This window comes from Balaenoptera physalus (genome assembly GCF_965194825.1).
Source record: "Balaenoptera physalus genome assembly, chromosome: X".
Taxonomy (NCBI): Eukaryota; Metazoa; Chordata; class Mammalia; order Artiodactyla; family Balaenopteridae; genus Balaenoptera; species Balaenoptera physalus.
Window position 1 is genome coordinate 36,416,753 of NC_138903.1, and position 23,547 is coordinate 36,440,299.

Below are 23,547 nucleotides of genomic sequence, written 5' to 3' on the forward strand. Positions count from 1 at the left end.
TGGGCTTCAGTAGTTGTAGCACGCAGGCTCAGTAGTTGTGGCTCACGGGCTCTAGAGCACAGGCTCAGTAGTTGTGGCGCATGGGCTTAGTTGCTCTACGGCATGTGGGATCTTCCCGGACCAGGGCTCGAACCCGTGTCCCCTGCATTGGCAGGCGGATTCATAACCACTGCACCACCAGGGAAGTCCCTAGTTTTATTTTAGATTTGAGAACAGTTGAGGCTCAGAGAGGTGAATGAACTTTTCCAAGGTCACACAGATAGAAAGTGGAAGAGCTAGAATTTGAACCTGGCCTCTACTCTTTCAGTCTGAATCATTGTGGGGTTTCAGAGTTGCCATCTGTGTCAGAACACCTGGGGGGCTTGTTAAATGTATAGATTTCCACCTGGCCCTCAGCCCTGGCTTCTGAGTAGGTTCAGGATGAGACTCTGGATTCTGTAACGCAACAGTCACCCACAGGTGATTCTGATGTATAAACATGCTCCTTTGAAGGCATCCACGGTGGTGGTCTCCTGCCTTATAGCATCATCTACTCCAGCTAGACAGCCAGGGGCGGTAGAGCGGTGGTGTAGCCCTCCCGAGCCAGGCTACCTAGGTTCAAATCCTGGCTCTGCTACTTCCAACTGTTAACTTGGGCAAATTAATGAACCTCTCTGGGCCTCAGTGTCCTCATCTGTAAAATGGGGATGGCCAATAATAATGCCTCACTACTATGGTTGTTGTGAGGATTAAGTGAAGGTAACAGACATAAAGCGCTTAGAACAGCACCTGGCAGAGTAACATCTGTACAGGTTGCCACTGTTGTCAGAACTAAACTATTCTGGAAGCTTTCTGGGGAGCCCCTTAGGTCTCAGGCTACTGTTTGACAGCAGGATTACGTGTGTGGTTCTCAGATTGGGTCTGTTCTGAGGGCACCTGCACAAACATTCTGCTTGGATGTGCCTAGAAAGATCCACTTGAGTTGAGGCCGTTCCCTGTCCATCTGTTCTAATGACAGGCAGCTGGAAGGACTTCTAAAGAATCCTGCCACCTCAGGAGGCTTTTTCTTGTTTCTACCTTACCTCTCTCCTGCTTCTGTTTTAGAGGGCAGCCCTTTGTGGCTGCTGGTGGTGTCTAGACAGATGCCCTGCATTGATCCCAGCTGAGCAGCTCACAGCTTCAGCCTTCTCTGTGGAACAGCCCTCCACCCTACAGGAGCAGCCTCGCCCACAGCTGATGGCTTGGGGCTTATGTGCCCTCCTGCCCCCCATGGAGGTGGGCTGAGGTCCTGGGCCTCTCTGTCCCCTACTTAAGTAATTAGTTCCCTCCTAGGGCCTGTTTTCCAGCCTCTAATCAGAAGTTGGCATGGGGGGCTGCTGGGGGAGTATGATAAAGGAAAGAAGGAACCGTGGTGCGGTGTGAAGCTGAGAAACGCGGTTACCTGGGAGTCAGAAAGAGTGGGAAAGTCCCGCTCAAAACCCAGTGTCAGGACCACCCGCTGGAGGCACTCGGTTGCCTCTCCTTTCTGCGCATGTACACTGTGAGGTCATGAGCCCTGGATGCCAGCAAAATAACATTAGTTAGTGGCTCTTGCTGCAGATACATTAAGCTTAGTATAGTGAAGGCGAGATATTTGGGAAATACAGAAGTGTTTTAAACCTGTTTATGTCATTGTATTGTGGGTTTGGAGGGGCAGGAAGGCTCTGGAAGTTCACATAGGCCACTGCCGTGGACCTGCCCTGGGCTGTTACAGAAACAAAATGACCACCTGGAATGGCCGTCCTGCCCGCTGCCTTTCGGTCAAGCACTTTCTTGACAAGTATCTGTTGACATCAGAGCCTTTGTGTTTCTCTGTGCAGTGCAGTTCCCTGAATACTGTCTTTCCAGAAACTGTTTGGTAGCCAGGTGATACTGCTGTAATGTTGTTCATTTGGTTTTTAACTCCCTTCCTTCGTTCTCTGAACGAAGCCGTGTGGTATGTGGCCTGTTCCTTCCCTTCAGAGGTCTGGGCTGGAGAAGGCCTGGAAAGGGGATGTCAGATACCCACTAAGGACGCTTTGATTCTCTGTCAAAATTAGTTCTGATTTTAATACAAAATATGATAACCCTAGTTAGGGCAAAATGTAAAGAAACACAAACACCTACAGGCAAATCTAGCAACTTTCTGCGTAAATTTTAACTCAAAAATAAATGCTTATCTCCTAATTTTTCTTCTTTGGCTTCAAGAAGAAACTTTCGTTTACTCCCAACTATGTTTCACTGGATTTTGAAAAATGTCAGGCCTGGGTAAATCTTCCCAGCTCCCTCATAACTGGATGTGTCCATGTGGATGGTCCAATATTCACTCAACTATCCAACTATATATAAAAAAATTTTTTTTTAGTTTAAAATGTTATTTTATTGAAGTATAGTTGATTTACAATGTTGTGTTAATTTCTGCTGTGCGGCAAAGTGATTCGGTTTTATATATATATATACACACATTCTTTTTCATATTCTTTTCCATAAATATATATATATATATATTTATAATAAATTTTCTTTTTTAGAGCCGTTTTAGGTTTACAGGAGAACTGGGCAGATGGTATAGAGTTCCCATATACAACCCCCAGTTTCCCCTATTATTAACATCTTGCATTAGAATATTGGTTCAATATTGATGACTCCATATGGATACACTATTACTAACCAATGTCCATAGTTTACATTGGGGTTTACTCTTTGTTGTATACATTCTGTGGATTGTGACAATGCCTACTGTCATGCATCCACCGTTACAGTATCATACAGAATAGCTTCACCCCCTAAACATCCTCTGTGCCCCATCTATTCATCCCTCCCTCTCCCTCAACCCCTGGCAACCACTGATCGTTTGACTGTCTCCATAGTTTGGTCTTTTCCAGAATGTCAAGTAGTTGGACTCATCCGGCAGGTAGCCTTTTCAGACGGGCTTCTGTCACTTGGTAATCAGCATTTCCGCTTCCTCCACGTCTTCTCATGGCTTGCCAGCTCATCTCTCTTTAGCGCTTTAGCGATATTCCATCGTCTGGATGTACATGCCGCTTCCTTTGCACTAGACACTGATGGGAGAGCTAAAGAGATCCAAGGGAGGCTAAGCATCAGTCTTTACCTTCGGGCAACTTCTAGTTTAGTTGGGGCCAGAAGACACACACCCGTGCAAAGTCGGCTCGTGATATTAAACAGTAAGTCAGACACGCTGAAAGACACATATGGAATGAATAACTGTTCCAGCAGTTCGGGGAAGGAAGAGTTCGTGGAAGGTTCCACAGAAGAAATGCGATGGGAGGAGGGTGGGGAGAGACAGAGAGGATTTGAGGAAGGCTTTGCGTGTCTCAGCTTTTAACCCTGTGTCCTCTGACCCAGGCTGTAGACAGAGAAGAGAGAGAAGGGAAATGACATGCCCACGGTGTGTCCAGCCTCCCTGGCTCAGGACCATCCCCGCCTGGGGAGTCTCTCTGGCCATTAGCTCGCAGGTGGCTGAAGCCAGTCCCTCTCTCAACACGTGCAAAACTGCAACAAGGAAACTGGTGTCTTTCTTAAATTCCATCTCCAGGCAGCAAAGCCTCTCAAATCTTGAGCTAAACTTTTGTGTGTGTATGGAGTATAAAGTTTACTTTAGAAGAGATCCTTTTTTATACTGTTTTTTTGTGTGTGCGTGTGGTGAGCTAGGTTTTCGGATACCAGGAAATTTTTATTTTTTTAATTGAAGTATAGTTGATTTACAATATTAGTTTAGTTTAGTTTCAGGTGTACAGCAAAGTGATTCAGTGATACACATACACACACACACACACACACTCGTTTTTCAGATTCTTTTCCCTTATAGATTATTACAAGATACTATAGTTCCCTGTGCTATACAGTAGGTCCTTGTTGTTTATCTATTTTATATATAATACTGTGTATCTGTTAATCCCAAACCCCTAATTTATCCCTCCCTCCCCCAGGAAATTTTTATTCTAGTCTTCATATTTTTTCTGCATTAAAAAGATGAGTGCTTCACGAATTTGCGTGCCATCCTTGTGCAGGGCCCACGCTAATCTTCTCTGTATGGTTCCAATTGTAGCATATGTGCTGCTGAAGCGAGCACTATCCTCTTTCTTTATTGTGGTAAAATATACATAACATAAAATTTACCATCTTAACCTTTTTGAAGAGTCCAGATCAGTGGCATTAAAGACATGTGCATTGTTGGGCAACCATCACCACCATCCAGCTCCAGAACATTTTTATCTTCCCAAACTGAAACTCTGCACCCATTAAACATTGACTCCTTCTTTCCTCTTGGCAGCTACCATCCTACTTTCTGCCTCTATGAATCTGACCACGCTAGGCACCTCATGTAAGTGGAATCACACACTTGTCCTTTTGTGTCTGGCTACTATTTTCCACAGTGGCTGCACCATTTTACATTCCGGCCAGCAGTGCACAAGGGATCCAGTTTCTCCACGTCCTCGTCAACACTTGTTATTCTCTGTTTTCTCTGGGTTTTGAAAATAGCCATCCTGATGGGCGTGAAGTAGTCTCTCCTCATGGTTTTGATTTCTTTAGCTAAACTTCTGTTTGTTGGGGAAAGAGTTGAGAGTAATGATTCCTGTACAGGATGTTAACTGTGAATGGACTCGACTTTGCCTGTCAGAGGCCAACCTTCCCACCTCTGGCAGGTCACCTGTGTCCTCTGAGGCCCGTCGTATAAAATACGCATGAAGTGTCAAAATCCCTTCCCCGAGGATTACTGATGCCATCAGTTCATATGTAAAAAGTTCTTCTAGATATTTCAGTGCATGCATTTTATCTTTCGTTAATTCATTTTCTAAATGGCAAGCAAGTGCAAATACAGGTGACCGAGAGACTGGGGTGGGGAGGCCCTGGGTCATCCCCGCATAAGAGCACCGGGTGCCGGATGTGTGGGAGGAACACAGAATTGGGAGCCATCCTTCTTGTTTCCCTTTCTCCCACCTCTGTTAGCAAGATTTTTGTTTTTGCTTTTGCAACACATTCCAGTGTCTGTTGTCAAGCACACACAAGGCTTTCTAGGAAAGCCAAAGGCCAAGCCCTGGCTGCCTTGGCTGATAAAGATGAAGTGAGCCACTCTCAGATTTGGACAGTTTCTTACTCACATAAACAGTGAAAGGAAGATTAGTCAGAGGTGCCAGCTCCCTGGGTGTTTGCCTCACCCCAAAAAGGATGACATCAAAACAAAATGGGCCTGATGGGCCGATTCTAGACTGGCAGTATAAAAATATAAAACTAGGCAGTTTTGTACAAGCTCTATCTTGAGGGGGGTGGTATGAAAATTTCCTAGCTCATCAGAGCCCAGGAGGTGATGAGAAACCACCCCCTGAAAGCCTCCCAGGGCAGATAGGGGGGTGTTATGGGCTGAATTATATCCCCCCCCACCCCAAATTCATATGTTGAAATCCTAATCCCTAGTATCTCGGAACGTGACTGTATTTGGAGACAGGGCCTGTAAAGATGTAATTACATTAAAGTGAGATCATATGGGTGGGCCCTAATCCAATCTGATCGGTGTCTTTACAAGAAGAGGAGATTAGGACACAGAGAGACGATGATGTAAAGACTCAGGAAGAAGACAGCCATCTATAAACCACGGGGAAAGGCCTGGAACCCATCCTTCCTTCTTGGCCCTCAGAAGGAACCAACTCTGCCGGCACCTTGATCCGGCACTTCCAGCCTCCAGAACCGTGAGGAATTAAATTTCTGTTGTGTAAGCCACTCAGTCTGTGGTGCTGTGCATGACAGTCTGAGCTGACTAATATGGGAGATGAATGGAAGATGGCCTCAGAGCATTCCCTACAGGCCTCCATCTTCTCATGTTCTGCCAAGATGAAGATTAGCTGCGGTTCAAGCTTTGCCTGTGTTGTGACCCGTGTGGATACATGGAAGGTCACTAGGGTGCCATGGTACAGCTGTTCCTGGGGGAACACTGGCCTGTCACCTGCTTTGCAGATAATGAGATATTACGCTGGCCGTGGCTTCCAAATCTTCTAATGCATATATATATATTCACTTGTATTGTTTTAACTTGAAAGTTTTTATTTAAAAAAAAAATGGGATTATACCCTACCTACTTTTTTGCAAGATTCTTTCTTCACTTGATGGGCAGTGTCACGGGCAGCCTTACTGCCCCGCTACAATAGTGTACCCTTGAGTCTTGAGGCCAACATTTCCATGCGCCGTCCCCTGAGTCCCCACCTTCCTGATGGTGGCAGAGATGACTTGAGAGGTGAACCCGTAAGGAGACCATTGTGTTTTCAACACCAGAGCTATGGTGGCCTAGTATAGGACAGCGACAATGAGGATGGAGAAAAGTAGATGAATTTGAGATGTATAGAATATACATAAACTCTCACCCCTTCCTCCCCCTCCCCCCACTGCCTTTCCCTTCTCTAGTTCATATGTGAAAAGTCCTTCCGGATATAATGGACACACATCTCCGCATGTAAAGGTCTGTTTTATCTTTTGTTAGTTTAAAAAGTGGAATCGTACTATACTCAATTTTTTTTGCAGGATTCTTTTTTTCACTTGACGATGTGTGAGCACCTTTCCATATCAGAATCCACCTATGGAGCTCGTTCTCTTTTTTATGAGCTGCATACTATTTCAAGTCACAGGGAAGCATTGCATCATTTTTTTTAACCGTATCGTTATTAATGAACACAGAGGTTGACCGCACTCTTTTTTAATGTTATAATAAACAGCCTTGGACATGAAGTCTTGTTCTCTCAGGGGGTTCTGTAAAATAGATTCCTAGTGTGAGCGGTATCAAGAGGTATACAGTTGACCCTTGAACAACAGGGGTTTGAACTGCTCGGGTCCACTTATAGGCGGGTTTTTTTCAATAGTAAATACTACAGCACTACACGGGTTGGTTGAATCCTCGGATTTGGAACCGTGAATACAGAGGAAACATATATATCTGGAAGGCCGACTCTAAGTTATAGACAGATTTAACTGTGTGGAGGGCCCCACGCCCCTAACCCCCATGTTGTTCAAGGCTTAACTGTATACCCGACAGAAATGTGTTTCTATGGGCACCAGAAGTCACATGCAAGAATGTTTCTTAGCAGCACTATTTGCAATAGCCGCAAACTGGAAACAACGCAAGTGTTCTTCATCAATACAACAGAATAATAAAGTTCCGTCTAGCCACGCAATGGAATGCTATACAGCAACAAAAGTGAATGTTCTGCTTCACAGAACAGCATAGGTGAAGTTTAAAAATATAATATTTGTGGGGGAGGGATGGACTGGGAGTTTGAGGTTATTAGATGCAAACTATTACATATAGAATGGATGGACAACAAGGTCCTACTGTATGGCACGGGGAACTATATTCAATGTCCTGGGATAAACCATAATGGAAAAGAATATAAAAAAGAATGTATAGGGCTTCCCTGGTGGCGCAGTGGTTGAGAATCTGCCTGCTAATGCAGGGGACACGGGTTCGAGCCCTGGTCTGGGAAGATCCCACATGCCAAGGAGCAACTGGGCCCGTGAGCCACAACTACTGAGCCTGCGCATCTGGAGCTTGTGCTCCGCAACGAGAGGCCGCGATAGTGAGAGGCCCGCGCACCGCGATGAAGAGTGGCCCCCGCTTGCCGCAACTAGAGAAAGCCCTTGCACGGAAACGAAGACCCAACACAGCCAAAAATAAATAAATAAATAAATAAATAATAAAAATAAAGGAATTCCTTTTAAAAAAAAAAAAAGAATGTATATATGTGTATAACTGAGTCACTTTGCTGTACAGCAGAAATGAACACAACTTTGTAAATCAACAGTACTTCGATTAAAAAATAAAATAAGGGCTTCCCTGGTGGTGCAGTGGTTGAGAATCCGCCTGCCAATGCAGGGGACACGGGTTCGAGCCCTGGTCTGGGAAGATCCCACATGCCGCGGAGCAACTGGGCCCGTGAGCCACAACTACTGAGCCTGCGCGTCTGGAGCCTGTGCTCTGCAACAAGAGAGGCCGCGATAGTGAGAGGCCCGCGCACCGCGATGAACAGTGGCCCCCACTCGCCACAACTAGAGAAAGCCCTCGCACAGAAACGAAGACCCAACACAGCCATAAATAAATAAATAAATAAATAAATTTTTTAAAAAACAGCATCATAAAAAAAATAATAATAAAATAAAATAAGTATATAATATTCGGTGAAAGAAGCCAGACACCAAAGAATATATGCTACATAATTCCATTCACGGAACGTTCAGAAACAGTCAAATCCTGTTAGAAGTTGGGATAGTGGTTCTCTTCGGGGAGACTTACTGACTGAGAAAGGGCGCAGGGGGCCTTCTGTGTACTGATAATATCCTCTTTCTCCCTTTGCAGCGGTCACCTGGGTGCGTTCAGTGTCTCAGCCACACACTCAGGATTTGCATCCTTTTCTCCCTGCATGCTCTACTTCAATAAAAATTTACCTGCATTTCTTTAAAGGTACATGTATTTAAACTAATGATCGGAGCTGCCAACTCACCCTCCACAAAGGTTGCACCAATTTACACGCTCAGCAGCAACACGCACGAGCTCTCCTTTCCCCACATCCTTGCCAACAGCAGTGCTAGAAAGCTTTTTGATTGTTTGCCAATTTGATGACTTTGGCAAAAAGGTTATCTTCTCATTTTCATTTGCATTTTCCTAATCACCCGTAGGTTGAGTACGTTTCACGTTTATTGGCTGTTTGAATTTCTTTCTCTATGAATTACCTGTTTATACTTTCCCCCATTCTTCCATTGAACCGTTGGTGGGGTTCTTATTGATATATAATGGATATTAACTTTTCCTTGGATGTGTTGCAAACATGTTCTCCTGAAGCACCTTTTGCTTTTTTTCGTTTTGTTTACGGCACATCACAGGCATCTGCTGCAGGCGAGGCAAGCGATGTGAATAAGTGAAGCAGGCTCCGAGGCCATGGCAGGCCGGGGAGAGCACATGCCTCTGCTGGGAACCAGTGTGCCAGATCTTCTGATTCTTCAGGAGACGCTGGAAATATGGACTTTTATGGGAAAACTTCCAGTTTTAAGATGCTGGCAACTCATTCAAAAAACTTTAAGCACTAGAAGAGACAGCCATGTTTGGGCTGGGTTGGATCAACAGGACACCAGCTCACAAGCTCTGGTTGATGCTGTATTGCCCTGCAAAGGAGGTCTGTGTTGTCACATCTGCCCATCTTTTCCTTTAGGACTTCTGTGTCTTTTTTTTTTTCTTTTTATCAGTTTAACACTTTTTTTTTTTTTTTTTACTCTCTAAATCCTTCTCTTTTAAAGATACAGAAGAGCTTTTCATGCTTTTACTCAGGTTTCCTTAATGAGAAATAAAGGTGAATACATACGCTGCTGAACTCAGAGAGTAGAGAAGGTTCTGATCTTGGGGATGTGGGTGGCTGAGCCCAGGAATGGCTAAAACAGAATTTGAACTCCTTCCCATTTTCTCATTTAAGGCCAAGGGCCCCCCCACATGGTAGGATTTCAAGGGAAGAGAATAAAGAGTTTTATTCCATGATGAAACCGGAGGCCCCTGGGAATACTGAAATTCATACTAATGTGTAAATGACTTACTGAAAACCCCTTCCTGGGAGCAAATGTGTAAGTCAGAGCAGGGAGAGAGCAGCTGGGCACTGCAAGGCTGAAAGTACAGGAGGATAGAGGAGCTCATCTTGAGTCCATTCCTCTGTGTGAGGGAACTTCACCACTCCCAGCTGTGTCTGCCTTCCCCAGACCCACCCTGCCCTGTGTGGCTCCCACTCTGGCTGGGTACTGTCATCGTTCTGAGCAGAATTGATGGGAAGCAAAACAAACACCCACAACCAGCTGGGGGTACTTTAATGGCCTTTGATGGTATCATCTGGGCATTTCTCACCCATGTTAATTAGCAGCTTGCTTTGGCCAAGGTAGCACATCTAGAAACTGCTCTGGGGGTGGAAAAAATTTTTCTGCTTGCATATTTAGCAGGACCCAGCAAGGAACAAAACAGGGGATTGCCGGCTGAGCACCGTGATGGCTCATCCCTTTTCTGGCACCAGATGACTGGGGTGCTGGGCTTACCCAGGAGAGCCGGTGCTGATGGGCATGTGTTTATTCCTAATAATCACAGCTGCATTTATTGAGTGCCTTGTGTGTGCTAGGAATTGTGCTGAGAGCTGTATATGCGCCGCCTCGCCTCCTACAATTCATGCTCTGCCTGCAAGGTAGGGCTGTTAATCTAAGTGATGGGGTCCGGTGTGAACCAGGCGGCATGCGTGAGCCAGGCCTCGGAATTTTACTTCTGGGCCAGGGCTTCCTGCCCTCCCAGGCCAGGCAGGGGCAGCCCTCCATTCCAGCAACTTCTCCAGCCCAGTCTTGCAATGCCCTGGGTACCGGGTCTTCAGTCCACTGGAGGGCTGGAAGCAGTCCTAGGTACTGACTGCACAGGCTCCAGGCTCACTGACCCCGCCCCTTTCTGCTTGGCCTCAATGGCCCTGCCCCCTTTTGCCTTGGGCATTGGGGCCGCTCCCTTCCCATCTCTACCCTGGGTGAAGACTCAGGTGTCCGGAGACACTACTAATAATCCAGGTGTGAACCAATAATGAAGGTGCTGGATGGGAAGAGTTTTTTTTTTTTTTAAACATTTTTAAAAAATATTTATTCATTTATTTGGCTGTGCCGGGTCTTAGTTGTCGCAGGCGGGATCTTTAGTTGCGGCATGTAGGATCTAGTTCCCTGATCAAGGATTGAACCCGGGACCACTGCAGTGGGAGCGCGGAGTCTTAGCCACTGGACCACCAGGGAAGTCCCTGGGAAGAGTTTTAAGGTGTGACTTTTCCAGGCCGTGCACATTCATTAAAAAGCACAGATAGTATAGTTTATTTTCTGATTCTAAAAGCAATCGTGCCCTTTGAGAAGTCGAAGATACAAAAGGTACAAAGAAAACACTTTATCTTACCACCTAGAGATAATCATTGTCAACATTTTCAGATGGTTCTTGCTACTCGTTTTTGTATATTTATGAAAATATATATATAACTTTTCAAATATATATGTAACTTTAAGCAAAGTTGAGACCATTCTAGCAGTATACTTTTAGATTATCTCTTTTCACGCATTGTATCATGTGTGAACACTTGTGAAAAGGACCCCGTGAAGGCAAGACGGGTAAGATGGGCGGAATCAAGGAAAGGGGGGAAGGGTGTGGGTTTTTTCAGCTGCAGGCTTCCCTACCCCACCCAGGACAAGGTTGTTCCTGGGCCTATGGGGTGGAGAGTGATGCCGTCAGCTTGGGGAGGGCGAGAAAGGATCCCTCTGCCACCCTCTTCAGTGTCACTCACCAGTTCTTGGGAGGGTGGGAGACTCCCAGCAGCGGCCGCCTGGGCCAGTGGGGCTCTCTGGTCATGCCCCACTCCTACCCCATTGTGATCCAGGATCCCACAGCTGCCCCCTCCCCTGTGATTTTGTGAGTGAGTGTGTGTGTGTGTGTGTGTGTGTGTGTGTGTGTGTGTGTGGAGGGGGGCTGTCTCTCAGAGGGACAAAAGGGGTGGCTTCTGGCTTCTTGAGGCCTTCCAGTGGCGGGGGCGGGGCACTCGTGGCTGAGGTGCTCCTGCCTCTTGAGAAACAAGCTGCCTTTTGCTTGTGACTGTGGTACTGCTAAGCCCCATTAGCTGTTTTCCTAGAAGTGAGAATGGATTTGCTCTGAGTTCTGCCATCCCTTGTGACCCAGGGCTCACTGAAGCAGCGCCAAGAGCAGGGGACTGGCCACCAAATGGAGACCTGCTAACCTGCCCTCAAGGGTACTTGGACTTGATGCTGGCCTTGTGAGTATGCCCCCTGTCTCCATCCTCCAACCACCTGACAGAGACAAAGTTCTTGAAGCATAGGAAGGTTTGGTGCTCCCCTGGAAGGTCGTTCATTCATCGGTGCCAGTGGAGGAGGCCCTGCTGGGTCTTAGTGATTAGAATGAGAGGGACCTGGGTTAGAGCCCCAGCTCTGACCTTAACCTGCCACCTTGGGCAAGTTACTTAACCCCTCTGAGTTCAGTCTCCTTGTCTGGAAAATGGGCCTAACAGTACTTACTTCACAGAGATAGATGCTCTGCAGATTATATGCTTTAAATTATGTACATTCGGCATCTATCACAGTGCCCGAAACACAGCAGGTACTCAATAAATGCTCATTGTTATTGTGTGTTAAATTTACTCCTCATAACTTTTGGCAACGAATATTATCACCCCATTTTACAGAGGGGGCAGCTGAGGCTCAGAAGGTTAAACAGTATTTCAGTTAATTATTACAGTGTGACAACCATCCAAAACCTTAGTGGCTTAAAACAACACTGAATGATAATGAATGAATGATAATTTCTCATGATTCTGTGGATTAACTGGGTGGTTCTTGGGCTCCAGATGGTGTCAGCTGGGGTCTATCATGTGAATACAGTCAGTTGGCAGCTAGATTTGGCTGAAAGGTTTAAGAGGGCCTCTCACATGCCTGGGGTCTTGGTGCTGGCTGTTGGCTGGGCTGCCTCGGTTCTCTTCCTCATGTCGTTTTCTCCAGGATAGCTTGGGCTTCCCCAAGCATGGCAGTTGACTTCCAAGAGGGAGTGTTCCAAGAGGACAAGCCTCAGCATGCAAGCACTTAGCAAGCCTCCGCTTTACATCATGCTTGTTAATGTCCTTATTGGCCAAAGAAAGTCACATGCCCAAACCCAGAGTCAGTGTGGGAGGGGACAACATGAGGGCACACATACTGGGAAGCATGGCTTATTGGGGATGCCCAAGTAACAGTCCACCAAAAAAAGGCTTGTCTAGGCTCCCACGGCTGTTGAATGGCATAGCTGGGATTTGAACCCAGGTCTGTCTGACTCCAAAATCCGTGCTTCTCCCTCAAAGCATGGCCGAGGCTGACTCTATGGCAGGCTGGTGTTTGTGGCCGCCCCCACCAGAATCGGATGGTGATGTGATTTTCCATCTCGTCTTCAGCCCACCCTGCACTAGCACTCCATGATGTCCTTGAACCTCTCCTGCTCACCTGACAAAGGGGAGAAAAGCACCCTTCTTCTGCTGGGCCCCTTCTGTTCTTCTCCCTTCTGTGTTGACTACAGAAAGCTACTCCTGCTTCCTTCAGAGTCCCAGCCAGGACCGAGGTGGCCCCATCACTTGTGGCCTCTCCAACCACAGCAGCATCCTGGCTCTGCTGGCCTCAGGGTACACACACCTCTCTGGACCTCAGTTCTGTTTTGGGGGTACCCTTTCTTGGAAAGCAAGGGTCATGGGAACAAAGACAATATCACGGAGATAAGCCCAAGTTTATAGCACATTGTCGTCATCCCAGAGGACTGCCAGTCTGCCCACCGGCTGGGCCAACTCCTGAGATAGGCCTCCTACCCTCAGCCCTGTCTACACTCAGCTGATTTGAGTTGGCTCCACAGTGATAACTGCAGGAATCCAGCCCCTTCCGGCTCCTGCCTGCCTCTGACTGACTGAGGCCCTGGTCAATTCCACCCACTGATCTGACCTGAAGGCCCAGCACCTAGGTGAGGAGTGCCCTTCTCATGGTCCTTTCCGCTCCCAGTTTGTGGTTGCAGGGAGCATTGCTCACTTTCCTGTGGCTGGACTCTCACTCTCCCCTCTTCTTAAGGCCCCAAAAGGACAAGCCATTTGTTCAATGCCCTATCACGAGCTGACGGCAAAGCTGGGGCCTTGAACCTGGGATGTCATCTCCAGCCATTATCTCTCTCTCTCTCTCTTTTTTTTTTAAACTTTTTATTTTATATTGAAGTATAGTTGATTAACAATGTTGTGATAGCTTCAGGTATACAGCAAAGTGATTCAGTTATACATATACATGTATCTATTTTTTTTTTTTTTTTTTGGCTGCACTGGGTCTTTGTTGCGGCACGCGGGCTTCTCTAGTTGTGGCACACAGGCTCCAGAGAGCGCGGGCTCAGTAGTTGTGGCGTGCAGGCTTAGTTGCCCCGGGGCACGTGGGATCTTAGTTACCCCACCAGGGATCGAGCCCGAGTCCCCTGCATTGGAAGGCAGATTCTTAACCATTGGACCACCAGGGAAGTCCCCCATGTATCTATTCTTTTTCAAATTCTTTTCCCATTTACGTTGTTACATAACACTGAGCAGAGTTCCCCATGCCATACAGTAGGTCCTGTTGGTTATCCATTTTAAATTTAGCAGTGTGTACATGTCAATCCCAAACTCCCTAACTATCCCTTCACCCCACCCTTCTCCCCACCCCGGCAACCATAAGTTCATTCTCTAAGTCTGTGAGTCTGTTTCTGTTTTGTAAATAAGTTCATTTGTATCATTTCTTTTTTAGATTCCCCATATAAGCGATATCATACGATATTTCTTTCTCTGTCTGACTTACTTCACTCAGTATGACAATCTCTAGGTCCATCCATGTTGCTGCAAATGGCATTATTTCATTCTTTTTTTTTTTTAAATTAATTTATTTATTTATTTTTGCCTGTGTTGGGTCTTCGTTTCTGTGCGAGGGCTTTCTCTAGTTGTGGCAAGCGGGGACCACTCTTCATCGCGGTGCGCGGGCCTCTCACTATCGCGGCCTCTCTTGTTGCGGAGCACAGGCTCCAGACGCGCAGGCTCAGTAGTTGTGGCTCACGGGCCTAGTTGCTCCGCCGTATGTGGGATCTTCCCAGACCAGGGCTCGAACCCATGTCCCCTGCATTAGCAGGCAGATTCTCAACCACTGCGCCACCAGGGAAGCCCTATTTCATTCTTTTTAATGTCCAGCCGTTATCTCTTGTGGGAGCGTCACTGCCCCCAGCCTGCATTTGTGGAGCCTGAGCTGGGCCCGCAGCTCTTCTGCCTCAGCGTGGAACGAAGGCTAACAAAAAGCAAAGCCTCTGGAGGAAGAGGAAATGTTCTCTGGGTGCTGAATGGGAGACCTGGGGGAGGTGTGTGTGTGTGGGAGGCCTCTGACTTGTGCCCAAGGAAAGGTCATGGTCAGTGAGAAGGCCTCTGATGGGAGGGAGTCTTGAGATGGAGCCCAGGAACGTCATTGTGCAGCTGCCCAGGATGGACATGAGATCCTCTGACAAACCAGGCCAGTTCTCCTGATGTAAGGCCAACAGGCTGACGTCCTGGGACACGAGCTCCCAGGAAGTGGGCCACGATGCACAAGGGATCTAGAATCGCTGGTGTCCTGTGTGGTCTCGCTGAGGGAAGCCAGGCAAAATCTGGCAACTGAGCTGTAACGGCCAGAGCTCTTGGCTCCGAGCAACAGGAAGCAATTCTGGTTTATTTAAGCAGAAAAGGACTTTATCAAAAGGGTCTTGGTGAGTTCACAAAATAACCAGGAGGGCTGGAGAACCGGGTTTGGAAAGCAGGCCAAACAAAGGAGGCTGCACAGCGGTCAGGACCACGGCCAAAGTCAGGCCCATCCAGTGACAATCCCACTGCCAAGTCCAGGACACCCTGCCACCTCCGGACATGGATATGGTCCCTGCCATCCCAGGAATGGAATGTCATTGCCATGGTGACTGCCACCCTCCACCAGAACGGACTCCTGTGCTCTGTGCATCTCTGCTTCACTAGCTCCTGACTCCAAGTCTTTGATGGGGCATCTGATTGGCTGAGCGTAAGTCAGGAGCCCACGCTAACTGCAGTGGCAGCTGGGAAAATGATTGTATGGTGTTTTTCGCTTCTCTGGTGGGAGGCAACTAGGAAGATGGGCAATTTCTCAAACACGGTAGTGGGGGTTGGATGCCGGTCAGCCTTGTACTTACCTCACCTGGAAAAATGCCGAACAGCTGTCCCCAGGGAGTGCTAGAGGATTGTATGTCTCCAGGGAGAGCCTGAGCTTGTCTTCCCTTCCTCCAGATGCTGATGGAAGTGTGTGTGTGTGTGTGTGTCTGTGTGTCTGTGTGTGTGTGTGTGTCTGTAAGGACAGGAACACATTACACAACGTGGGGTCAGGAACCCTGGGTTCGGTTCTGAGTCCCTGGGCCTCAGTTCCACTCACAGCCTGCTGTCCAGCCTTTGAGCATGCAGAAGATGTGTGGTGGCTTCTGCTGTAGTCTGGGCCATTGGGCCAAAAGATGCCCCAAGACTGCCAAAGCCCCAAATGGAATGGGGCCATTGGTTCCGTGTGACAGATGAGAGCGCAGGTTTTGGAGTCAGAGAGATCGGGGTTTGCCAGCCATGTGACCTTGTACATACATGTTCCTTAACGTCTCTGAACCTCAGTTTCCTTATCTGTAAAATGGAGATGAGGTGGCAGGCACTCAGCCTCCATTCCAACCTGTTTCTATGGCGCCTTCATGTTCTGCAGAGGTTGGAAGGCTAAAAACTACAGTTCCCAGACACCTTTGCAGCTGGGGCTGCAGATGAGAATTAGATTCCAGCAAGGAGATGCACTTGTGTGAGGTTAGGACGGCAGCAGTGGGGAAGAGACTACTTGCCTGCTACTCTGGATGTTGCTGCTGAAGACACTGTGTGTGTGTGTGTGTGTGTGTGTGTGTGTGTGTGTGTGTGTGTGTGTGTGTGTGTCAGTGTGAGAGAGACAGAGAGAGAGAGGCAACATTCTAGTGTCTGATTAGTTACCGGCTTTGTGAGTATTGAGAGGTGTTGTGGTGGCAGTGGCTTCCTGACCTTGGATGGCAACTACAATAGTGTCCTCTTGAAATCAACATCTCTGTGGCTGACCCCCTCCCTTCCCACCTTCCTGATGATGGCAGAGATGGCAGCAGTCTTGGCAGCCCAGCTCAGTGGTGTTACGGGCGTCTAGAGCCTGCTCCAATGATTTTGTAAGCACCTAGTTTCCTGTATTATATCTCTTCTGGCTTAAAATAGCTGGAGAGGTTTTCTGTTTCCTGCAACTGAACCCTAACTGCTATAGGAGTCACACCCCATTGCTCACACAGTTGTTGGGATGAGAGGAGATGGTGGGTGCTACACAGCTTTGTAAACTGTAAAGCCCTTTATGTCTGTTAGGTGTTTTTCAAGGAAGGGTGTCCCTTTTGTCAGGGGAGACTAAACATGATAGAAACCCTTGTGACGAGCCACTTGTTTACACGTTCTTTTATCGCAAACTGCTGGAGCAGAAGACAGCCTGAAAGAATTCAGGTAATTTGTGTGCGTCACCTGCTTTCGGAGGCCAAAAGGGTTCTGCTGTGGATTCAGGGCGAATACAGCCTCTCTGTCCACAGTTAGAGCAATGACTGACATGCCGTGGCGGCTGGGAAAGGTGGCAGGTGTCCTGGTGTGAACCTGAGAAGTCAGCTACCACGGGACTCTCCCCTACCCATGCCTGGGCTCCCCCATTAACCCGCTAGTTTGTGTTAAAGCCCACTTTAATTCCGTACCCCTCCCAGTTCAATCTTTACAAAACCTTTCCCTCCTCTCCCATCAGGTTTGAAGAATCTCCCTTTCTGTGGTGAATAACATTCTCATGGTCATGTCATTGGCCCCTATTTCCTGCCACAAAATGAGGAGTCTCTGGGGGGTGAGGGGCCAGGCAGGTGGTCCTGGGGGCCATGAAGCTGGGAGGAAGCTGGGCTGGGGCTTGGCTGCCAGAACAATCCAGGCTCCACTCCAGCCCATCAGGGGGCTTGAGGCTGAGTGGGCAAGATAAACCATTTCAGTGGTTTTTAGGAGCCCTAATCAATTGCAAGGCAGGGCAAAGCCCTCGGGGACAGATAAAGCCAGCCCTGCGCTCCAAGCCCAGTTGGAGCCAACATTTGTGTGGTTTGAACTTTTGTGTGGTTTGGACAAGTCCGCCCAGCTTTGCCGGGGTGGTTTACTCTGTTCCCAAACTACAGTACAGTGAGGCGAACAGCCCTGGACCCCGTAAGCCAGCGCTGAAATGATTTAGGTGGCCTCTCCTCTGTCCCCGCAGGGCCCTACAGCCTTGGGGAAGAGAGGCTGAGCGTGCCATACCCCTGATTCTCGCCGGTGGCACGGGGTTTTAGGAACGCTCCATTGCCCAAGGCAGGCAAGACCTTCGCCTCGGGGAGTCGAGCTGCTGCTGGTTTGATTCTCCGCTTCTGCTTCCAAACTAAAAAACCGATGCCCACTTTCAGATTCCATCCTCACTGCGCAGAGGAAGCCCGGGATGCTGGGGACACCACCTGGAGCCTGGGCGCATAGCACCTGGGCAGTTTTTTTTTTTTTTTTTTTTCCTTCCAGCTTGAGGTATCTTGTTTAACCTCTAAGGTGCCTGAAGGTCTGGAAGGCTCGCGTGCAGGCCTTTGGCTGGCTACGGGAGAGGCTGGGCGCCCCAGATGCCAGCACCGCCGGTGGGCACTCTATGTGCCAATGTCTGTCGTGATTGTGTGCAGCAGAGCAAGGCTGCCCCATGAGGTGGTTGGACGCTGGGCCGGCAGGGACCCATCTGACAATGCCCTGTCCCCTGGGAAGCCAGTGCCAGCCTGCGCGGGCCACAGCAAAATAGAATCAGGAACAGGTGCTGCCTGGGAGGGAAACTCGGGCGCCTGGCATAGCTCAGTGATGCTCGCGCCCTCCGGGGACCTTCCTGCCTCCACAGAAGGTGGGGACAGAGAGGCGAGCACGAAGAGAGAGAAAGGGAAGTGGGAAGAAACTGGTCACGGAGGAGGCTATTTTTATTCTTTGGTGCAGCTGCATGCATTTCTCTGACCAACTAGGCAGAGAAAATCAGACTGGCTCCTGCTGAAAGAGGCCTTATAGTTGGGGTGGGGGGCAGGGAGGGGGAGGTGCACAGGAAAGGGGTGAAGAGGGGGAAATGCCTGAGGATACAGCAAACCACAGTCTCCAGAAGGCTTCACTGCACAGAACAACCCCCCTCTGCCGTCCTGTGCCCCAGATGCCTCAGCCTTAAACTTGGCTGCTAGAAGTGGGCCATCCTTTCCCTTCTGGGTGACACCTTGGGCGTGACCCAGTCAAGACTAGGCATTTGTTCATCACTGTCTTCTGCTGTTGGGCCTTGGAGGAGAGCCTTATCCCTTCCAGCAGGGGACAAGACCTCCTGGGTGGTGTCAGTTACCATGGTCACCCTAGCACCTGGAGAAACTGGCAAATGTCCCAAACAGGAAAGCAACATTAGGGGTCAAGGCCCTAGAGTTAGACTCTTTTGAGGCCCTGATTGTCTAAGTCAGCAGTTCCCAAAGTGTGTTCCAAGGATCCCTGTGGTACCCCAGACCTTTTCAAGACTGTCTTTTCTAACTGCAAGCTCCATAAGGCTGGATTTTCTTCATGTATTTCAACCAAAACCACATATCACAACAGATTGGATGCTGAAGCAGCTAGGAGAAAGCAGCTGTCTTCTATGAAGCCAGCTATTAAAGAGGTTTGCAAAAATGTAAAGCGATGTCACTTTTCTCCCTGATTTTTTTTAGAAAATACAGTCTTTTTTTTCATTAAATTGTGCTATTGATGTTAACATGTGTATTAGTTATCTATTGCTGTGTAACAAATAGCCCCAAAACTTAGTGGCTGAAAACAACACACGTTATCTCTCAGTTTCTGTGGGTTAGGAATCTGGGAGCAGCCAGCTTAGCTGGGTGGTTCTGGCTCGGAGGTCTCTCATGAGGCTGTAATCAAGGCATGGTCCAGGGCTGCAGTCATGTCAAAGCTCAACCAAGGAAAGAAAGGATCCAGCTCTCAGCTCACTCACATGGCTGTTGGCAGGCCTCAGTTCCTTGCCATGCGGGCCTCTCATCAGGGCTGCCTTGTGACATGGCAGCTGGCTTCCCTCAGAGAGAGTGAAAGAGAGCACCCAAGACAGAAGCCACAGTCATTTTGGAAATGACATCCCATCACTTCTGTCTTGTCTATTAGAAGTGACTCGGTAAGTCCACCCCACATTCAAGGGGAGGGAAATATTCAAGGATGTGGGTGACAGAAGGTGGCGATTACTGGATACCATCTCAAAGGCTGCCTACCACTCATCTAATAAGTTCATTATTATTATTTTTATATCAATTAACATATTTAAAACTTTCCTCGGTTTTCATTTGTAATATGGGAAATATTGATACATGGGTCAATATAAACAAAAGCTTTTTGGAGTGCTCAGTAATAAGTAAAAATGTAAAGGGGTCCCAAGATCTAAACATTTGTTAACTGCTGGTCTAGGTGTTATGGTATCTATAGGAGAAGTACGTTAGTAACATGTGGAGGTCAGTCTGCCCACCCATCCATCTATCCATTCATCCATCTGACCATCCATCCACCCTCATCCTCCCATCCATCCATCCATCTATCCTTCCATGCATCTATTCTTCTATCCATCCATTCATCCACCCTTACATCCATCTACTCACTCACCTATCTACCCATACAATCAAAATGTTCCAACTACTGTGCTAGGGCTGGTACTTTAACAAGGTTGCTAGTGACTGCCCTATGGAGCGTGTCACATTTTAACAGATGAAACAACAATAAGATGAATTTAAAAATAATAACATCAGGTTGTGATCATTTGGACCCCCAAAGCCTGGAGCCCCAGGAAGCTGGTACACTCAAATTGGCACCATTTTGGCAGGTGACATCATATGTGGCCCAGACTAGGGGTGGGGTGGGCCCAGACTGCAGGGTCCAGGGAGCAAGAAATGTGTGGCAGCTGTGGAGAGATGGCATGAGGCCCTGGTGAGCCAGAATGATCTCAGGTTCTTCATGCCTAGTTAATTGGTGACTGTGGGACTCGGGGTAGAAGACCCTTAAGTGGAAGATGTAACCCATATGGGCAGAGTTCCTATTTCTTGGTTCACTTTCCCTTTTCTCAATGGAGGGTCTCCTTCTGGACCTGACTTGACATGCTCTGGCTTTAATTTTGACCCTGGAGACTCCTCTGTGGCTTGCAGTGTCCCCTGTGAATCCCTGAGCCAGAGAGGCCCCCATTTCAGAGTCCCCAGGGAAAATGCTCTGATTCATGAGAAGGGCCTCAATCTATCACCCCCAAATATGTGAAGACTGGGCTCTTTTATCATCTTGTCACTGACAAGTTTGAAGCTGGCAACCTTCTGATAGGAAGTTTGAGCTGGCAACCTTCTGATAGGAGGAGGGTAGGGGAAGTCGGGGGCAAAGAGAGACCAAAAACCCAGGCTGGAGGCATAAGGACACTGGGTTCTGGAACAGGAAAAACAGGGGTGGGTGGCTGGGATGGACAGAGCGCATAAATGATGATCTTCTCTACTTCAGAGCCTGGCCTCACCAGCCCTGCTGTAAGGGGCAGCTAAGGTAGGAGCCCCCCAGACCCTCTTCCAGCTCCTGAAAGCCATTGAGCATTTTAAAGAGGAAATGTGTGCCCCTCCCTCAATGCTTGGAGCTTTCATTGTGTGAATTGTTCCCCCAGGGAGCAGGGCAGTGTAAATCAGTTACACTTGCTCTTGGTGCCGATGCCCCAGCCCAGTGGGTTCCAGAAAGACCAGGCCAGGCCTCTTTGGGACGACATATGTCAGGGATGCTCTTGGGGGGAGGAGGAGTGTTGCTTAAAATGTGGCCTCTCTGTGGCCCGGCACAATTCTTCCAGTCTTCTCCATGACGGTTCGTTGGTGGCTTCAGGCCTGAGGTTTGAATGTGGGCTGTATCTTAGCAAAATGCTAAAACAATGGAGATTATTTGTGTGCAAGTTCAACCCGCTATTTGGCTCTTGAGCCCTTCTCAAGAGAGAACAGGTGTTACCTTTGGTTTCTGGCCTTGTCATGGATAAAATTGGTGAATGAGTAATAAGCAGCTCAGGTGCCCCTGATACCAGGGGATCTCAAAACGCTGTCCCGTACCAGCAACATCACCATCACCTGGGAACTTGTTAGAAATGCAAATTTGGGGGCTCACCCCAGACCTACTGAGTCAGGATTTTTGGCAATGGGGCTGGGGCCTGGGAATCTGTGTTTAAACAACCCCTCCAGGTGATTCTGATGCCCTCTCAAGTTCAAGTTTGAGAGCCACTGTTTTACGAAGAATATTATTCTCATTTGACAGATGAAGAAAATGAAGATCAGGGCGGCTACGTCACTCGACCAGGATCGTGCAGCCAGCAAGTTGGGTGCCAGGACTCAAAGCAGGTCTTTCATGAGAAGAACTCTTGTTTTTTTCTTTTGTCTCTTCCACTCCCTCCCTCTCTGTCCTCACCCCACCATCCTCTATCCCGGAGGTTCTCGACTTGGCCGTATATTGACATCACCTGGGGAGCTTTAAAAAATAATATTGCTGTTAGGCCTCCACCCTAGGAAACTGAATCTCCGGGGTGTGACTTCAGCATCTGTACTTTTTATTCCCTCTTCACAGGCAGCCTTACCCAGATTCCTTTGCGATTCCAAATGTTTCTGATGCATGCATTTGCACTAAGGTGTTAGTAACTGGATGTGTTACCTTTCTCAGGGTGTCTGCATTTGAAAAAAGAGCCAAGGACATAAAATAATGAATTGCATAAGCATCTTAGCGAGTGGGAGAGACCAGCTTTTGATCTCCTTTCTCACACTTGCAGCAGATTTATTGCCCTCACATGTCCTGCTAGGAATCTACCCAGAAGTCTTGGCTGAGATTTCTGAATATGCTGTGGCTTTTTGAGGGGCTTTTTGGGCTAGAAGAACTTGAATTAATCATTTTTGAATGCCCTTAAGCCATCAGCCTTGCCCACAGAGAGCAGTCAGTTCAATTCTAACTAGCAAGCAAAACCAAAATTATTCGCCCAAAATGTTTTTGCTGTTGTTGTTTTTTTTAACCATTCAATGATGAATCTTCCCCTGTCAGACCTTTCCCAGTGCCCATCCAAACATACTCAGGCACAGAAATTGAGGTGGTACGTATCTAAACCGTAAGTTAGAGTAATTTCCCAGATCCCAATTCAATCAAATTTCAGGAGACCCTTACCGTGGCTAATTTTAGGACATGACAAGATTTTGACGTTGACGCCCCCTTTTAATTTTTTTAATTGTGTAAACCTTTTTTTATTGAAGTATAGTTGATGTATAATATTACGTTGTCGTAAACCTTTGATTTTTAAAAAGGAAGAAAAATAAAAGCCACCCTAAAATGATTTTTTTTTTTTTGACTGGCATCTACGTCTCTACCCTGCTTCCTGCACCTGGTGGGGGACACAGCGCTTCTCCGCCCTTCAGGAAACGGCCCACTTGTCAGCAGCTGGGCTCCCAGGAACAAAGGCCTAGGTTCATTACCACAGTATCGACCCTGACACGTTGCACTCGGGCCACCTCCCCCAGAGTTCCTCAATTCACACCCCAAATGAAGCGTAATTGGACCTGGACATCTTTGAAGTCCCCCGAGCAGCTCGCCAGCATTTTGAAATGTCCTTGATTTGCATGGTGAAAACCTGGTTGGAGGTGACTTTTTCTTTCCCCTCATCCCACGGTTTTAAAGACAGAATGATTTAAAATGACATTCCCCAGCCAGGGAAGAGTTACCATGGAAGAGATAAAAATTCTCAAAGCCCAGAAAAGGCCAAATAAGTCCGAGGATTTGATGAATCTCTCATTTGCTCCTTTGCTCGGATTTTGTTCTGCGAGGGCCACATACCAGGCCATGGTTTCCTCTCGAACTTCTCCCCACGTCCCCGACCTGGGGGGATGACGAGGATCCA

The 23,547-nt window shown here is 47.8% G+C and overlaps 1 protein-coding gene across 5 annotated transcripts in view; it reads left to right on the top strand.

Annotated features, from left to right (window-relative positions):
- The window catches only part of LOC309652579 (uncharacterized protein), a 118,471-nt gene that overhangs the window by 49,548 nt on the left and 45,376 nt on the right, over nt 1–23,547 (top strand). The window contains exons 3-4 of one of the 5 annotated variants that reach the window (XR_014258785.1): nt 8,881–9,170; nt 11,717–13,899. The exons of 2 other annotated variants lie outside the window; for them this stretch is intronic. Coding sequence is in view for 1 of the 3 variants with exons in the window: in XM_082446663.1 (XP_082302789.1) it covers nt 1,084–1,117 (34 nt within the window). In the remaining 2 variants the exon portion in view is untranslated. Of the gene's footprint in view, nt 1–1,083; nt 1,262–8,880; nt 9,291–11,716; nt 13,900–23,547 lie in introns of those variants that run through there. 2 more of the 5 variants (XR_014258786.1, XM_082446663.1) reach the window with 2 other exon arrangements.